Source organism: Leptonychotes weddellii, chromosome 10 (assembly GCF_054177405.1).
Source record: "Leptonychotes weddellii isolate Sample4059 chromosome 10, ASM5417740v2, whole genome shotgun sequence".
NCBI classification, from domain to species: Eukaryota; Metazoa; Chordata; class Mammalia; order Carnivora; family Phocidae; genus Leptonychotes; species Leptonychotes weddellii.
The window spans coordinates 117,654,343-117,673,437 of NC_138378.1; the positions used below are offsets into that span (position 1 = coordinate 117,654,343).

At 44.8% G+C, this 19,095-nt stretch overlaps 1 protein-coding gene across 6 annotated transcripts in view; it reads left to right on the forward strand.

Moving 5' to 3' along the window:
- Positions 1-19,095, forward strand: part of MBOAT2 (membrane bound glycerophospholipid O-acyltransferase 2) — a 116,595-nt gene that overhangs the window by 94,407 nt on the left and 3,093 nt on the right. For all 6 annotated transcript variants that reach the window (XM_081797243.1, XM_081797238.1, XM_081797239.1 and 3 more), the window contains 7 exons: positions 511-566; positions 1,806-1,860; positions 7,007-7,190; positions 11,427-11,619; positions 11,974-12,077; positions 15,760-15,824; positions 17,331-17,463. In XM_081797243.1, the coding sequence (XP_081653369.1) occupies positions 515-566; positions 1,806-1,860; positions 7,007-7,190; positions 11,427-11,619; positions 11,974-12,077; positions 15,760-15,824; positions 17,331-17,463 (786 nt within the window). In that variant the 5' untranslated portion in view covers positions 511-514. The remainder of the gene's footprint in view (positions 1-510; positions 567-1,805; positions 1,861-7,006; positions 7,191-11,426; positions 11,620-11,973; positions 12,078-15,759; positions 15,825-17,330; positions 17,464-19,095) is intronic.

Consider the following 19,095-nt stretch of genomic DNA (forward strand, 5'->3'; position numbering starts at 1 on the left):
CCTGTAGGTCAGCTGAGGCAAAAGGCAGCATGGTATGTTGAAAACTCAGAATCAGGAAGCCCAGGCCACGCCTGATGCCTGGGGGCTCCTTCTTCTGGCCTTGAGTTCTAGGGCGCCAATGAGGGGCGGGTGACGCTGCTCCCGCAGGGTCTCAGGTGGAGCTTGAGCAGGCATTTCTCCCCCTCTTTCTCTCTCTCTCTCTCTCTCTCTCTCTCTGTGCCTGCCTCCTTCCCTGCCCTTCCCTTCTCTTGTCTTTTCTTTTCTTCCCTCCCTCCCTCCCTTCCTGCTTTTTTTTTAAAGCAAGGGAGAAGGCCTGGATCCCTCAGCTCTTATACCTTCCCCAAACACAGCAGCCCCTGGATTATCTCTTTGAAATCCCTTCAAGATCTTTTTGTATGTTAAAAAAATGTCAGCATTTTGTAGTTGTATAAGCAGAATAAACTTTTTCATATATCAAAGTATTATTTTAAGTTTCTGCTTTCAAATACTTGTTTTTTTATTTTGTCACAGCCCAATGATGATAATTACCCAGAAGATCACTAGTTTGGCTTATGAAATTCATGATGGTAAGAATTTAGAAATTAATCTTTCGTCACTGAAAGAAATCCTATTCAAATGTACTTTCACCTGAGATATGACCCTAACTTTCTGCTCTGTATTCAAGGAGGTCAGAGAGGGGAATCTTTAACTCTGTCTACGTTAAAGTGTATTTATTTTTCTGCAGTGTTTAATCTCAATTTCACACTTGATCCAGTGACAAAAACAGAGTAAAAGAATGGGATCCTGTCATAGTACCCACATTAGTGGCAATTTAAAATATAAAGGAAATAGACATTTGATCTCAATCAAGCGTTATTAGTCCCTGCTTCATCTCTGTTACATTTTTATTAATATTTGATGTTTTCCCCATGCCCCTTATCCCTTAATATATAATATACACACACACAGTGACATATATTTTTAGCATAAATATTTATATATTCGTATTTTATATCTTCAGTGAATGGACACCTTGCCATAGGAAATGCTAAAAGTCTGGGCTGTGAGTCACGAGTTTGACTCTGGTTTCTTCACAGACTGGAGGAGCATCCCTGTCAGACCCGTCATTCGTAGTGGCCTAGGGAGCTTCTTGCATGGGGCTTTTAGCCCCACTGTATATATAGATCACCCATCCTGTACCCTCTACTACAGAAGACCTACAAATAATTTCTAAGTATATTGTTTGCCTCTTAATTTAGTCCTCCTTTGGTCTTTAAATTGGGCTTAGAATCTAATAAGGTGATGTGTACTTGTAAATCGTGTCCTCCTCTTTGGGGAGAGAAGGTAAAGAAATGGATGGAGAAGGTATATGAGTACAGTTTTCATTCCTTAGAGTCATCGAGAGATAAGGAAATCACTCCTTGCTTTATGTTGAGCTTGTAGCCCATAATACTGATTAGTCATTTAAATCATCTAATAATAGAAACATCTTAATGCCCCCTTTTGAAAGTCATAGTGTTTGCTATAAAATATGCTAGGATTTTGGAATTTTTAAGTTAATAATGATTTCCTCTAGAGAAGAGTCGGATTTGTGCCCTGATGTGTTGTTTCTCTCCTACAGACCTAGATGTGTTGAGTTACATGGTGGTCCTTTGATGTGATTAAACCTGTGTTGCAATGAGAAAGAAAGGAACCGGTTATTCCAAAATTGGGATTATAGCTTGAATTTCCAATGAGAAAAGTGGTGGAAGTGTGAATGGGGAAAAACACCATTCTTTTCTTGGAGGAAACCATAATTGATAAAAGTCCCTATTTTTATTTTTCAGGGATGTTTCGAAAGGATGAAGAACTGACATCATCACAGAGGGGGTTAGCTGTAAGGTGCGTGCTCTCTTGTCGTGTCCTGCCTTGATTCGCGCGGTCTCTGCCTCAGACGCACTTTACTCTCATGGCTAAGGCTGACTCATCCTGCTGGCGGTACTGACTTCATGAAAACCAACTTTCCTCCCTCCACACACCGCCCTGGCACCACATCTTGCTAGGCTAGGCTGCCTGTCCCTTCTAAGGCTCCCATGGCACCTTGGATATATTATGTACCACGCAGATATCACTAAATTTTCTGTCTCTCCTATGATTTTCTGAGTTCTCTGAAGACAGTCTTCATGTCTGCCACATAGTAATGAGTGATAATCGCTGCTTTTGTTTATAGACCGATAACTTGATGGCAGTTACTGGGCTAAGATATGTTAATACGACACATAGATACCATGTTTTGAAATAATGAAGAACCAGTAAGATCTTCTTGATATTATTTGAGGATTTCATTCTGGGTAGGTTTCTACTTCATTTATGATAGTACTTTGTTGACTAATCTGAGGAATAGCTTAATTTCTTGGAAGGCTCTATCTTAGTCTAATATAATTAGAGATTGAATCATTTTACCTAAAGAAAAATTCCTAGGAAGCCCCTTGTTTTCGGTAAATCTAGAACAAACAGATGCATGGCTGTCGGAAGAATGAGGTTAAGCTCGTGATAGTAGATAGACCCTTTTGGTAGCATGTCTTGGGAATCTTCTAATATTTTCCCCATCTTTAAGATTATTCTATTTTGATATTCTCTATAGTCAGTCTTTACATATCAGTAGGTGTACATTTGAATATACTCAGAGAGGTTACTTTGATCTGGGTTCTGTGATCTTTAGGCGTCCTTCGCCCATCCCTAAACCTCTCATTAAGAGACACTCAGCCTCCCGTTTCTGCCTTTCCCTCCCACACACCCACCTGGCAAAACCCCAAACCCTATTAAATTCGACTCTCTGCCTACCTAAACAGTGGAAGAAAGCAGAGTGGAAAACATTCATTGCAGATTGGACCTGTTTTGAGTGTGTTACCGCAAACTTAGAATCATGGCCTTAGTGTTGCCAGGAGTTTGGCTGCATCTGTCCCGTGCGCTCCCCGCTCCGCACCCCCGCCCCCCCTGCCCCCCCTGCCCCCCCCCGCCCCCCCCAGCCGTGAGCTCTTGTGTGCTCCTTCCTCAGACTTACAGCACTCCCTCCCCCGCACTCACTTAGGGTGGTAGCAAAGTTTGATTCTTGGAGAAAAGAAAGGCAACCCTACTTCATTTTGCTACCACTAAACCTGCCAGACTGCCTGTGTCTGTAACAAATACTCCTCTTTCTGTCCCATACCAAGGATTCACTGTCCCTCATCCAATCCGAGGCCAGCGTCTCACTTCTCACTGAATCCAGCTGCTTCTCTTTAACTGAAGGCTTTTGCTTCCTCGGTTGTCCCGTCCCTTGCATGGTCACTCATCCTTTCCCCATCTTTTCCCGCTGAAAGGAGACACACCTTTACCTCACTTCCCCTTCGAGCTCCCTCCCCATTACTCTGCAGCCTTTAGAGCAAGACTCTGTGAAAGATGTATGTCACCATCGCCCCATCCTCACCCTCTTCAGGCCCCCGCAGTCGGGTTTGTCCTCACCGCTGGTCTGATAGCATGCTTCAAGGGGACCCTTAATCTCGGGGGGTGTTAGTGGTCAGCCTTGGTTTGCACGCAGCTCAGCCTCTCAGCACCGTCCGATCCAGCAGACCATTCAGTCCCTGAAATATTCCTCTCTCGTCTTCCGGGACCCCACCCTCTTGGTTTTCCTCTTGCCTCCCTGGCTGTTTACTTCTGTTGTCTTTGCTGAATCCCCCCGCTCCGAGGCTCACCACTAAATATTCGTGGGCTCCGAGGCACATGCTTAGACATCTCCGTCTCCTCTGGGGGTCACATGCAGTCCATTGCCCCTAAATACTGCCTGCATATTTGAGGTCTCGTAACTGTCCTCCCACCTGTCTCCTGAGCTCCAGCCTTGTAGCCAACTGCCATTTCAGCATCCCAGCGTGGATCTGAGCTGGCATCTCAAATAGAACACGTTCCAAATAGAACTCCTGAGTCCTGCCTCCCTCTTCCCTCTCCCCAGCCCACTACCCGCTCAGTTCACAGCGGCACCATTTGTCACTAGTGCCTTAGGGCGAAAACTTGGGCAAACTCACGCGTTCTTACTGCAAATCTGCTTCACTGGCAAGTTCACTCTCCCTTGGAGACCTGTCTCTCATGTGACCATGACATCTGACTGTCCCTGATCTGACTGGCTTCTTGCCATTCCCACTGAGACCACCCCGGCTGGACCCTCGCCCTCTGCTTGGTCTACTGGAACAGCCTCCCCAGCAGGGTTCAGATTTCTGTCTTCTTTCCCTCCACCGACTACCTTCCACTCAGCAGCCAGAGGTCTTTGTAATGTGTGTTGGATTATATTTTCCCCTCCTCTGAGGGAAACCCCACAGTGGCTCCTCATGTAGTTAACTAGGAGCAGACTAACCGCTTAGGACCAGAGCTGGTAGCTCTGCCCCTCGTAACTACACCGAGCTCCTTGTCAGAACCCCCTTCCCTGCCGTCACTCTCCGTCCTTGGCCCTGCTTGATTTTCATAGTATGTATTACTGTCTGATGTTATGTATTTGTTTTGATTGTCCCTCTCTCTGTAAACTCTGTGAGGATAGAACTTTGGCCCATTGATCATTCTGGCCTCATGGCCTCAATGCAGTTCACCACTGAGGGTGCTTGTGGCCCCGCAGGAGACAATTTTGGTTGTCACGGCGGAGAGGGGAGGTGCTGCTGACACCTAGTGGGTGGAGGCCAGGATGCCGCTAAACAGCCTCAGTGCCTGGGACAGCCCCTGACAACAAAGACGTATTGTCCAAAACAGTCCATAATGCTGAAACTGAGAAGCTTGAACCTGGGACCATGTGGAGTTGATCCCAAATAAATATTTATGGAATGAAAGGATTCTTTCATGTAATGTCATAAATGAAGTATTACAGTTATACTTCGTTCTCATTTTAATAGCAAATATAATTATCTACTGAGTACCTAAAATGATTTGTCATTTGATACGACCGTTGAGCCAGAAATTACTTCAGCAAATTTCACGGTTCAGAGTTATCTCCTGTCCTTGCAAATTGTGATACATAGTTTGACTTGGTAGGACTGGGCTGCGCCTTGATAACCTGGCATTGTTTGGGGCGGGTTGAGATGGAGCTTTGTGTTGGGAGCACAGGAAGTTCTTCCGTGGCTTTTGATTGTCGGGCACTTACCCAGCGAGTGAGGCAGTGAGAAAGCATTCTCTTTCAGCATTACGGAAAAAAATGCAAGAGCAAATCTGCCAGCAACATTTTTCTCTCCTCAGTTTTGAGCCTTCAAGAGAAAATATGTAAGGCTCAAAACGCTTTTAAATGTAGAAGAATAATTCTGGAAAGATCTAAAAAAGGAGTTTGGGCTAAGTGGTGATGTAGCTAGTATCAGATGGACAGGAAGCACTGTTTTCTTGTTTATTGTTTTTTATAAAGGTACATATGAGGAGGTCTGTCAGCTTCTCTTGGCCACAGAGAGGGTTTGTGCTTTTTAAGGAAACCACTTCTCAGAGAGGAAGGAAGGATCGTAACATCTTCCAGAAGCCTGCTTCCCATCCTCAGGTGGAGTCGTTCTTCTATTGATTATAGTTTATAATTGTCAGTGGGAAGCAAACTTAGTAAATGGAACTGCTGGTAGAAAATAAATAAGGGGTGCCCGGGTGGCTCAGTCAGTTAAGTGTCCAACTCTTGATTTCAGCTCAGGTCATGATCTCAGGATTGTGAGTTTGAGACCCGCGGCAGCTGGGCTCCATGCTCAGCAGGGAGCCTGCTTGAGCTTCTCTCTCCCCCGGCCCCTCCCCCCTGTCTGCCTCATGCTCCTGCACATGTGCTCTCTCTCTTAAAAAAAAAAAAGGAAAAGAAAAAGAAAATAAAGACGTAGACTGCTAATTCATCTATATGATGATGTATACGGTCTATATAGGTTCTTGTGTTACTAAGTATTTTTTACCCAGTTCCCTGCATTAAGATCTAGAAAGCTCTGTAAACCTTAGATGCCACGTGCCATCGGGACAGACCTCAAAGCAGTTGAATGACAAACGTTGCAAGGCATCCTTAATTCGGTTCTCCCTTGCACCCACATCCAGTCTGTGAGCAAACCCCCCGGGGTGTCCTGCCAGAGTGTATGCAGGCGCTGCTCCCCCCGCTGTTCCTGGCCGCTGTCGCCTCTGCCGGGGGATCCCAGTGGCCTCCTGGCTGGCCTTCTGACGTCCACCCTTGTCCTCTCCACACTCAGGCTAGAGGGATTCTTCGGAAACCCTACTGTAGTTTTTCATTGCATTCAGAATAAAGGCCAGAGTTCCTACCATGGCTTATAAGGCAGCCCTAGATGATCTCACCTTGGTTCTCTCTCATTTTTTTCCTGTTTCTTTCTCTGGTTCAGCAACACCGGCCTCCCTGCTGCTGGACGCACCCCATCTCAGGGATTTCACACTCACTGTTCCCTCTGCACGGAATCCTTGTCCCGGTTACTCACATAGCTCCCTGTCTCACTGCCTTCCCGTCTCTGCTCAGATGTTGCCTTATAAGAGGTCTTCTTATATATATATATAAGAAGAACCCTTTATCTTTGTAGTACTTAGCACCTCTGAAAATATTTAGTACATATTTTTCAATTATCTGCTTTCTGCATCTGTTATGTGAGCTCTGTGAATGCAGAATATTGCTCTACTTTGTTATTGTAGCATGTCTAGACCCTGGAGCGTGTGGGCACGTGGTCAGTGCACACATGGATTTGTTGGGTGAGTGAATGACTAACTGGTAGGGGAAGATTCTTTATGCCGTCTCTTGTCAGTCTCAGGTTTGTTTTATAATGAAGAAATCCAGTAGCAACCCTTTGTAGTTGCTCACAAAGATCTGTATGGAAACTCTCTTCTCCAGAAATACTGCTGAGCATTACCACATCCTCATCTTTGGAATTCCTATCATACGAATGCAAATGAAAATTAAAGCTTGCTTTGTGGGGCAAATGGGAAGAGCAGCGAGGTGGAAGCTGCTGATTCCTGCTGGGTGGGTTTTCGTGTTTTCGAAGAGCTCGGGGCCCCCTCTCACGAGCTGCGTGTGTTTTACCCGCAGGCGCATGCCAAGCCTCCTGGAGTTCCTGAGCTACAACTGCAACTTCATGGGCATCCTGGCGGGCCCGCTCTGCTCCTACAGAGACTACATCACCTTCATCGAGGGCCGGGCGCCCCACAGGGCACCGCCAGGCGCAAGTGGGAAAGAGGACATGCCCTGTGAGAGAGCAGAGCCGTCTCCGAACGTAAGCTCGTGAGGTTGACCTGAGCCTCGACAGCTTGTGTTGCGTAGTGTTGTTTGTTCAGTGATACTAATGTCTTCAAGGTCTGAACGTGCTGTGTCTTTGAAACTGTCTTTAAGATAAATGACTCTTCACACTGCAGTTAGTAGTAATGTCTAGTAGCCGTACAATCATCATCAAAGAACAAAACTAAGGTTACTTAAGAAGTGGGGCACCGCTGAGGGGCACCCCAGTGGCTCAGTGGGTTAAGCATCTGCCTTTGGCTCAGGTCACGATCCCGGAGTCCTGGGATCCAGCCCCACATCGGGCTCCCTGCTCAGCGGGGAGTCTGCTTCTCCCTCTGCCTCTGCCCTTCCCCTGCTCGTGCTCTCTCTCCCCCACCTCTCTCTCCCTCAAATAAATAAATAAAATCTTTAAAAAAAAAAAAAAAAAAAACAGTACTGAGTTCCTGAGTGAAAACGATGTTTTATAGTTATCGAATATTTTACAAGAAAGCCATTTGCACGGAACTGACCCAGCCTAATTTCTTAGGCTTCTTCCTTCCCTGCACTTCATGTTCCAGCTAATTCAAAGTGTTCTCTTCTCCTCTCCTGACTTCCCTCTCCTCCTCCTGGTCATCGCCAGTTGAAATCTTACTCCTCTTTAAAGGCCTACATCAAATATCACCTTGTCCATGAAAGTTTTCCTGCTTCCCCACAATAAAACAGTTAACAGTAGCTAACACTTTGAAAGCACTTCCCGTGTGCCCGGCCCTGTTGGGGACACCTCACAGTGACTCTCTCAGCACTCACAACACAAGGTAGGTGCTGTTACTCTCACCGCTTAACAGATGAGGAAACCAGGCCTACGTGATTTGACTGAGATGTCCCAGGTTGGCAGCAGGAGAACTGGAATTCAAACACAGGCAGTCCTAGTACAAAGTCTGTGCCAGATTGCCTCACAACTGAACATAAGCTTTTTTTCCTTTGCACTGCTGGGATAGGTACTCCTTTATCAAGAAAGGCTCTGAGGCTTTGTGTAGGCCGAGCTTATGTTGGATTTGATCTGGTAGAATCTAAAAGCCCCATGAGAACTAGGCCGATCAAAAAGTCTATGAGACAGGGGCGCCTGGGTGGCTCAGTTGCCGAGCGTCTGCCTTCGGTTCGGGTCATGATCCCAGGGTCCTGGGATCGAGCCCCGCATCGGGCTCCCTGCTCCGCGGGAAGCCTGCTTCTCCCTTTCCCCTCCCCCTGCTTGTGTTCCCTCTCTCGCTGTCTCTCTCTCTGTCAAATAAATAAAACCTTTAAAAAAAAAAAAAAAAGTCTATGAGACAAAAAAGGGGGCTAGTATGTTTTTTCTGAATGTGGGGCTTGAGCAAAGGATCACCTTCCTTTCTAAGTTAACTGTAAAATGAAGCGTGAATGAGGAAATTTGCACCCATTCACAAAAGCTCTTATTTTATCTCTTTTCTGCCATGTGACTCGTATTTTGTACCAAAAAGGTGCTTTTGTCTTCATACTTTCTATTACTGGTTAAATGTTAATTGATAAATGCCGTATCATATGGGCTTGAATTTCAGACTTGAAATCGAGTACATTCAGATCTCTTCCATTGACTCTTTGTGTCTCCAGGCTGACCACTTAACCCTTTAGAGGTCTCACTGCCACAGGAGAAAGAAAGGATTAATATAGATAGCTTCGATCTTCCAGAATCTTGTTCTGGAATACTGGAAAGAGGATTAAAAGCTAGGAATCAAGGTACTAGACATAATGTTGTAAAATATTTGAAAAATTTCAAGTGGTATAAACTTCTGAGTAGCAGTAAATCAAACCCAACAAAGAATAATACAAATTTATATATTCTGTCACCTCACTCTGAATTTTTATGGGATTCACTCTTATAAAATGTGGCTTTTCCTCTTTTGGGTTGTAGCCATCATAAATCAGAGGTTGTTGGCAATGGCAAATACTCTTTAATCTATTATTTCACTGTCTTACTATATTTTTAGGGTAAATTCCATATATGAAAAGTTTATATAGTCAGAGTGGTATTTACAAATCACTCAAAGGCATTTGGAAGCTCTTTGTGCATCACTGGAGTGTGTGGACTCTTGGGATCCAAAGTAGAACAGTCAGTTAGCCAATGGCCCTTTTGTTGGGCACCTCCCGATTGTCTTTATCTAAATCAGATACAGGTTTGGGTGCTGAAACAAGGACCAAAATCACAGTGGCCTAAACAAGGTCTCTCCCACGACATCTGAAGTGTCAGTGGTCCATGGGTAATGTGGCAGCTCCATGGGTTGGGGATCCAAGCTCTCCCCTGTTTTTGCCATCCTTAGGGCGTTGCCCCCATCCCCACAGTGTAAGCTGGCTCGCCACAGGAGCTGTACTTGAGCTAACATCGCATGGACCGCGTGGCTACACTCAGCTGTGAAGGGGATAGTCACATGTGGTCTAGCTAGACGTGCCCAAATAAAAATTCCATCTTTGTGCAAGAAGCGGAGGGTGGCTTCTGGGGAGCACTTGTCAGTCTCTGTCATGACGTCTGTAGAACTTTCCTCTGGGGCTCCTTAGCTTCTTAGTGAAGGATCCCTCAGTCTTCTGCCATCTTAGGAGGTAGATACAAACTTGACTGCTTGTTTCTGGACCTGGCCCAGGCACGGGGGCTGAGGATTCCATCTCTCAGGCTGTAGACTTCCTCGAGTCTCCCCGTTTTCATTCTAGCACTTACCCAGCCCCTCACTCTGGACCCATGTCCCTAAGCCTGGATCTTCTCTGGTTCAGCTTCTCTGAGAGTTGACTTCTGCCCTCCTGCTGGAATGGTGGAAGGGTGCCCCTTTACTAAGCAGGGAGGCGGTGGGAACCAGGGGTCATCCCTGGCCTCCCAGGTTTAGGCCCTCACTCCTGCCTTCCAAGCTACCTGATCCCACATTGCCTGAGCCTTTGTGCGCTGCCTGGTAGTCGAGATCAAGTGTATGCTACTTTAAGTTTTGTTTTGAAACTGAGACCTGGAAACTTGTGTGTCTAGTCTCACGGCCACAGTATTGCTCATTGTGTCACTAAGATGATACACCCAATTTTTAGGTTAATGTATGAGGCCATTTGTTTCATCTCACTGTGCTTACAATTATAATTTTTCTCTAATTACCTGTTTTAAATCTCTTTTCAAATGTAAAGCTTAGATATTTTGGGGGAGGGGTGAAGAAAATGTAGCCTTATTGTACTAGAGAAAGCTTTAAAAAAACATTGAGGAAAATGAGAATGAAGGCTGCAGCAAAGAGTCCTCAAGTGCTCAATACCTCCTAACAAGTGACCCGAGAACAAAGACAGCTTTTTCAGAAATGCGGTGAATCTGGCATGTGCTTTGACTCTTGCCTTTGAGCCCTTTCTTTTGGCACTGTTATAGAAAGTGTGAAAACATGAATATTCATTTGCAGATTAATTTGAATAGTATTTGACTACTATGCAGGACACTCAAAATCCAAGTATCTTGTTATGTTCCATTACCTGGACGCAGCCTTTCCTTTCTTCCACCTGTTTCTTTCCCTTGGCAGGTGCTATAATCTCCCCTCTATTGAGTCAGATTGAAATATTCTGGCTTACTAAAAATACAAAACCACCATGAGTTGGATTCTTTTAAGGTGATTTAACCTTACCAGGATATAGGAAAGAATGGCCTTTTTTTTCCCCCCTACCAGAGTCTTTTATGCAAATCTTTTTGTTTTCTTGGGTGTGTAGTTCTTTTGGTTTTATCATTTGTGAATAAAATTGCATTAGAGAACTGTCAGACTTAAAGGGATGCATTAAATTGTTTAGTGTAAAAATAATGTCCATGAAATACACATAGCATTTGGAAAATACAGGGAAAAGCACAATGGAAAAATAAGCTCTCTGTGTGTGTGTGTGTGTGTATAATACGAAATCCACTCCCAAAAGTTATTCATGTGATTATTTTTGTGTATTCACACCTATAGGCCTGTGTTTGCTTTCAGGTATTTTTTTTTTTAACTGAAAGCTTTGAAAACACAAATTGAGGTTTCTAGTGTGTCTTGAGCCCTAATCCAGAGGTAGTAGAGAGAAGGCTGGACATACATGTTCCTACCGTGAGACCCTGAGGGCTTGACATGCTGAGTGCAGCGTAGTTTATGATTTTTGACCAGGAGAGTTATAGAGTTTATGCCAGATTAATCTGGCAGTAGTATGTCAGATGAATTAAAAGGGGTATAGATTAAGCTTATGAAATCTTGTCTTGTTCTTTCAGGTCGCAGTCATTCAGAAGCTCTTAGTCTGTGGACTTTCCTTATTCTTTCACCTGACCATCTCTAAAACATTACCTGTGGAGTATAACATCGATGAGCATTTTCAAGCTACAGCTTCATGGCCAACAAAAGTCGTCTATCTGTATGTCTCACTTTTGGCTGCCAGACCCAAATACTATTTTGCATGGACCTTAGGTAAGTTGCCTGGGAAGGGACTGACAACGTGTGGAGGTGTATCTTAGTAGCTAGCGGGGAGAGCGCCCTCTTGAGGATATGTAGTTAAAGACCAACTTGAAAAATTAGAGTCCTCTATTAGAAGAAACCAACTTTACAGCTCATATCCTAAATACAAGGGAATATCCTAGAAACTGTTAGGATATCCTAAAAACTGGGTCAAGGCCCATTTTATTATAGTATCAGATAAAGATGAAAATGAATAAATCTACTGTTTAAAAAGATCCTAGTATATAATAACATATACCTTTGGGGAGAACATGGTAGATTGTTATATGGATTCTTAATATGCTCTTTTCACTTTGTTTACTGCAGCTGATGCTATTAATAATGCTGCAGGCTTTGGTTTCAGAGGATATGATGAAAATGGAACAGCTCGTTGGGACTTGATTTCCAATTTGAGAATTCAACAAATAGAGGTTAGTCAATCATTTACAGGCTAGTTACCATGTGATATTTTACGTACCATACTTTGCTTTTATGGGTTATGATGTGATGTCCCAAGAGTGGTGTTGAAGGTTTTTTATTGATAGTACTCCTTCTTCCATTCAACCAATATTTATCAGTCATTCGCACGTGCACCAGGCACTGGGGATCCAGTGAGTAAGATTGTGTGATCTGGGCCCTGGTGGAGCTTTAGTCTAGAGCGGGCCAAAGGGGCACAGAAGGATAGGTTGTGATCAGAAAGGTGTAGGGTGTGTGCTGCCAGATGGGCTCCAACTCAGATCAGATAGCTCAGGGAGGGGTCCTGAAGGAAATAATGTCTAATCTGAGTCCTAAAAGATAAGGAGGAGGTTGCCAGGCACTCCAAGGAGAGGAGGAACAACATCCTGAGGGGGTAAGGCTCACAACACAGGGAGTGGTGACAGACGAGCCTGCAGAAATTGAAGACAGGTCCAGATGCTTCCAGAGGCCATATTAAGAGTTTGGAGCTCTTAAAAGAGCGATGGAGTATTGTCGATGCGTTTTATACAGACAAGTGAGGTGATCACAGCTGTGGTTTGGAAGGATCTGGCTGCATCAGGTAGATGAGTTGCCCTCGTGGGACAGAGTGGTCTGTTAGCAGGGTGTTGTGTTTATCCAAGGTGATGGTGACCTGAACCAGGGTAGTGCCAGTCGGGTTGGAGAGACATAAGCACCTGGGAGCACTGTTCCAGAGACCCAGCAGAACTCGGTGTTACTTTGGCATCAGCAAGAGAGAGTGAGTTATGAATCGGGACCAGATACCTGGCTTAAGCCAGTTTTATGGCGATGCCTTTCACTGGGAGAAGGAACAAAGAACAGGCACAGGTTTGAAGGGAAAGATACCGTGTGTTCAGATTTCAGACTCAACTAAATTGTCCGGCAGGCAAATAAATGACCAGCCACTAGCCGGAACACCTGAGCTGGAGATCCTCATTGGGGAACTACCAGCCTGTGGCATTTCAAGGTTTGGAAGAAACCACGAGAGTAGCCACGAGAGAGCACTGAGAGACCCACAAGGGATGAGAACCCCCCGCTCCCCGGAGTACCTGTGCTCATAGGCTGGGCCGAGGAAGGCAGTCAGGAGGAGGAGCCAGAGAGAGAAGAGGAGAACTAACAGGGGACATCGGTTTGCCAGCCCGAGAGAATGATTCCAACAATAGAAACTACCAAAACTTTAAGTGAAAGGTTGACAGCCAAGTTTATAGTGAATGGGTCAGGACCCACCGACGCACCTTAGAATCACTGAAAGCTCGTCACTCCAAGTGGGACAGTCTGTCATTAGGCGCCTGTGATGGGACGCCGTAGGAAATACAGCACCGTCTCTCAGGGACTTGCTGGGACAGTTAAACCTGGTTAGGTCTTTCAATCTTGCTAAATTTAGAGGGAGTGTAGAGTGTGGAGAAGTAAGTTAAACACCAGATCCAGAAGTGGGGAATTCTGCAAGACAAATGACCCATTTTTTTCCCAACAAATAAATGACATGGGAAAGAGGGGGGCAGAGAGGGGATCTTACAGCTTAAAAGAAGCTTTAGCCAGACGCACTGTGTGCACCTTGTTTGGATCACGATTGAACAGACCAACTGGAAAAACGTGTTTTTAAACAATCAGCGATATTTGAATGCAAGAGGAGTATTAGGTGATTATATTAAGGAGTAAGAATTTTGTTAGGTCTGATCTTGGTTTTTTAAAAGAAGTCCAATAAATTCTGAACTATTTACAGGTGAACCAAGATGTCTGGTATTTGCTTTGAAATTCTCTTAATGTCAGTAATAAAATGGGGAAGGGGAAGGAAAAACTGATAATTGTGGAAATTGAGTGATGAATACATGGCAGTGTTTCTAACTTCCTGTTCATTATTGCTTCCCTGTGGAGACTTTGAGATGTGTTTTTCCTAATCAAGCCCCCATGAAATTTAATATCACATATACTGTATATCGGTGTATGTATTCTATGTATATGTGTGCTTTATATATGAAAATAGTAAGACTTTTTGCCCCCAAGAACTGGTTTTTATCATCTTGGGAGCAATATCACCCTTGTTGAGAATGCATGGTATAAGAGGAAGTGAAGAATAAAGGAGTTTGTTTTTCTGAAGGAGGGAACGGTAGTCAGTGTTAAAGGCTGCTGAGATGTGCAGCCAGAGGAGGGCTCACGAGCACCATCAGCTGTAACAACAGGGGAGTTTATTGATGATTTTGGTAACAGTGTCCAGGGAGGGAGAGGCATAAAAGCCAGATTATGCAACTCTTAGGCATTCATTACCTGTACAGGGAAGGAGGGTAGAGATAAGGCCACAGCTGCGGGGAACAGGTGATTGAAGGGGGGATTTTTGTTTTGCTTAATTTTGTTTTAAAATGGAGAGATTGACACATGTTTACCAGTTAGACTATTGGAAGACAGTGTGAAAATATGGTAGGGGGAGAGAGAGGCTGATGGACACACGAGGTCCCTAAGAAGATGGAGAACAGGGAGATAAGAGGCCAGGTGCAGGGATTGACCGTGTTGGAGGAGGAACCAGGGATGGAGGAAGGGAAGTGTGGAGGCAGCTGACTTTGTAGTTTTGATGTGAGAATTTGGAGTCTGATAGTTTATATCATCTCAATAAAGTTAGAGGCAAAATCACCTGTTGGGAGCGATGGAGGGAAGATGGGGGGTGGGGGTGGGGAGTGATAGGACCAGAGATAAGAAAGTGGGGAACTTTTGAAGTACTAGTTGGGATCTCCTGAAATTGCTGATATTTACCTGCTTTTGACTTACCAAAAAAAAAAAAAAAAGTTTAAAATGGTTCAATCCAATAGCTGTTTTCAGGAAGAGGAGAATACACTGTTTAGGGAAACAAGGATTGCTTGGTAGGTTGAGGGCTCAACTGATATCAAGAAGGATGGATTTCGGACAGAAGTCTCGAAGGCTGTATGATATTCTGCACTCGGATTCAGAGGTTATAAGTAGGGAAGGGGGAAAGTAAGGTTGATCTGGGATTAGGATTTTGATAGGGAGGTGAGTGAAAAGGAAAAGGAAACAAACACACCCAGGATTTTGATGAGAGTAGTAAATAATGGACCATGGAATTTACATGGTGGGAAGGAAGTGAAGATGCAAGGAGGAGATAGTTACCGAGGGAAGGAGAGGTAGGGGACCAGAAGTTCCCTCTGAGGTCAAGGGGAAGCTTTTATGGGAGAGGCTTGTGTGGAGAGACTGGACAGCTGGGAAGACGGTGGTGATTCCAGGTGGGGCCAAGGTTCCGGGTGGCCACAGATGGTGGCCGAAGAGGCATGGAGGTGAGGGGATTGAGAGACTGGCTTGATGGGACGTCCAGTCCCCAATGAAAGAGTCATTGAAGGGTCACTGAAAGGTCATTTACATATCAGGAATGTCTTTGGGATAATCCTATGACAACCCCAATAACTTAACATATAGGAGAAAATAGTGATAATCCATTTATCTCGTAGATGGCCTCTAAAATAAATTCCATTTACACGATGATGTTACTGTATTAGAAAAGCAGTATTAAGGAAAGAAATCAGTACCTACCATCAATGTCAAGTAACTTATTTTTAGCACAATAAAATGTTATTACTTATATTTCAAGCTTCATCATTTTGTGGGCCAAAGAAAAAAAGTTCTTTTGTTTTTCAGATGTCAACAAGTTTCAAGATGTTTCTTGATAATTGGAATATTCAGACAGCTCTTTGGCTCAAAAGGTATGTTTCTTCAAGAGCAGGCTTTAGCTGCGCTTTGGCATCTAAGACTTGAGGTTGAGCTTCACCGAGTTCAGATTCTTGACTAAATTAACAGTGTGTTGAGTGACACTGGGACCTTGGTGTTAACCCAGGAAACACTGCTAACATCCCCTGAAGCGAGAGTCTATCAGATGTGAGAACTTTTCAGCCCGAGTGGTGAACGTAGCTCTCCCCGGCCTCTCGGTGCGCTCTCCCCGGCATCTTTCCGGGGTCTGAGATGGCTGGTGTCCTCCTACTCACATTCCCTGGAGGTGTGTTAAGTAAAAACAAAGTAGCTACACAACCACTGTACAGATGCCCTAGATTTTCCAGAACAGTTCCAGTTTTAAAATATTTCAATTTGACAGGTGCTTCTGCATGTTAGGCACAGGATGCAAGGATGAGTCCGACACAAAGACCCAGCCCCTGCAGCCAGAGAGTTTGTGATCTTGTTAAAAAAACAGCAGCGTCACCTTCGCGCACCATTTCCTGTAGGGAGGAAGAGCAGGGATGGGGGGTGGGGGGCTGTTGCTGGTGCTGGGATTGTGATAGGAGTTGGTCGCACGGCCAAGGGGGAGATACAGGCAGACCAAGCATAGCAGCATCAGTTAGGAAATTGCACAGAAACTCCCGGTGACTCTGCCTCTTGTTCCCAGTGAGACCTGTTACTCCACCTCGAGTTTATTTTATGAAATCTTGCCCTGTGACGGTACAGCTCTAAGCACTGTTCTGTGCCAAGCAGCCTGTTTTGAGAATGTCCTTTATTTTGTGACAAGTTGAGTATCTTTACCCCTCGAAATGCCCACCGTACAATAGTGTCACTTCGTGGTACCTTGCAGTCTCTCCACTGGCTGCAGATTCTCTGAGCTAATCTGTTGTGTGATTTTTGTTACTGTTGTATTTTAAATTTGACACCTTTGGGGCACCTGGCTGGCTCAGCAGTGGAGCTCATGACTCTTGATCTCGGGGTCGTGAGTTTGAGCCCCATGCATAGAGATGACTTAAAAAAAATAAATCTGATACCTTTGGAAAATCTTATTTTCATCTGAGTGCTTTACCCTGTTACTGAGAAATTTTAGTCTAAGCCACAGCCAGACTTGCCAGGAAGAAGTGTTATTAGGTCAGTTGAAAGTTCTTAATTAAACAAAAGTCATTAAATAAAGTTAAAAAAAAAAAGTAAAACAAAGTATCTTTAATATTAAAGATATTTTGGTAAGTCATGTAGATTTCTAAATACTGGCAATGCTCATTTTAGCTATTACATATACCATAAAAAGATGAAAATCAAATTTATTTTCCTAGTTAAGTAGGAGTGTTTAGTAGCTGTCGCCTCCCTGAGGTCACAGGTCAAGTTATTGCTGATGTTAAGTGGTGGCTGTTTTCCTGGTTACTCTCTGTCCTGTCAGGTAAGAAAAGAATGATCGCTGTGGACTATCTAAACTCTGATCACTCACTCCCCTTGGCTCTCCGTGGTTTTCTGGCTTCTAGGGTTTGTTACGAACGAGCCTCCGTGAGTCCAACTATCCAGACATTCATTCTGTCTGCCATTTGGCATGGGGTGTATCCAGGATATTACCTGACGTTTCTGACAGGAGTGGTGATGACCTTGGCGGCACGAGCTGTGAGTACCCAGAACCCCATTTCCTACTTCCGTGGTGGTCCCCTTGCGCTGGTGGAGGAGGCGAGGGCCCCTCCACAGGCAGGCCTTGCGTCTGGGGCCCTGGCCAGAAGTGAGCTGTGTGCCTCGCGTGTTTGTTGAATGCTCCTGGGGGCGCCACGCTTGGTTCATCTGAGGAGCAGACTTGGCACATGGGAGGTGCCCCACCAAGTGTCCATTGTCTTGACAGGATTTTCTGAACGAGAGCTAAAAGCTGAGTTAAATAAAGAGGATCAGAAGGGTAGGTTTATTTTAGAAATGTTTCCTGAAAGCTGTCACGTTTGAGTCCTCTTTTAGAGGAAGAGTGGAGTATGAACAGTGTAGACAGAGTGGATGGGCCATTCCTGGGCTGGTGGACACAGTTCTTTAGAGTGCTGGCCTGGTTGGAACCTGGAGTAGTATTTTGGGAAATAGTTGAGAAATTAGGTTGGTGACATGGGTGGACAAAGAAGAAGGACAATTTAGTGTAAGTCCTCGAAAGTCAGAGGCAAGTAACAGGACAGAAACGGTGTTTGAACAGGCTTCTTACAGCACTTACAGGTGAGAAGCCTTCGTTTGACAAACTAGCAGATACTCATGCGATTTTCCGGTACCATGGGGGGTACATGAGGGAAAGCTCAGAGACGTATTAACCAAGGGCCGTGCCTTCTGGCTGTTTGTGGTCTAACTGGGGCGTATAGGTACGAGTGTATGTACGTGTGTGTGCACGCGTGTACGGCACGAGGCATGTGTCATACATCCCGTGGGTTTTATAGTAAGTAACAGTTGTTTCGAGGTGAAAGAAATCCTTTTGGTTGGGTTGACCCGAGGTGGCCTCTTTAGGAAAGTTTAGTTGGATTTGGGCTTTGAAAGATGAACATTATTTCAAAAGTGAGTGAAGTGTGATGGGGGTGGAACGTGACGCTTTAGGCATGGAAATGACATTAACAGAACCAAGTTTGAAAGTGCCTGGTGTATTTGGAAATGACAAGTAAATCTGGTTGAAGCAGAGACATCGTGAATACCTAAGGTGTAGATAATTCTGGAAGGGCAAAGGAGTGCAAGGGAGGGAGAGGGAGGGGTAGTCCTAGAACTTGAACACCAGCCTAGGAAAGGGCCTAATCCTCATTCTGTCTGCGTACGTGGGGGCCAGGTGAGGTTTTTAAGCAGGGGGGTGGAATGCCAAAAGCCATGCCTCAGGAGAACTGATTTGCCATCAATGGTTGGAAGGGAAGAGGGTGGGTAGCTGCTGTGGCCATGAGCCGGGCAAGACGTGGTGGGTGCCGGGGTCCGATCCGGCCGCTAGGAATCATGGTCTTTCTATGGGAGCGCCATTAACCATCCAGCAGGTCACTTCTGAAAAACCCGGTGGCATCCTCGCCGTAGGGCTGTGTTTCACCTCTGAACATGTTAGACAAGAAAAGCAGGGAACACAGTAGAAAAGAGGAAATAATGTTTGGTTAAGTTTGTGCATTTCAAAACTGAAAAGTTTTTACTTTTTTGGAAGCTAAAAAAAGAAGTTTAAATAGCAGTTATTAGGAAACACCTATCTTGAGAATAATGTGCGTGGTTGCCATTTATTGTGATTAAGTGTCTTTTGACCTCAGCTCAGTGTAT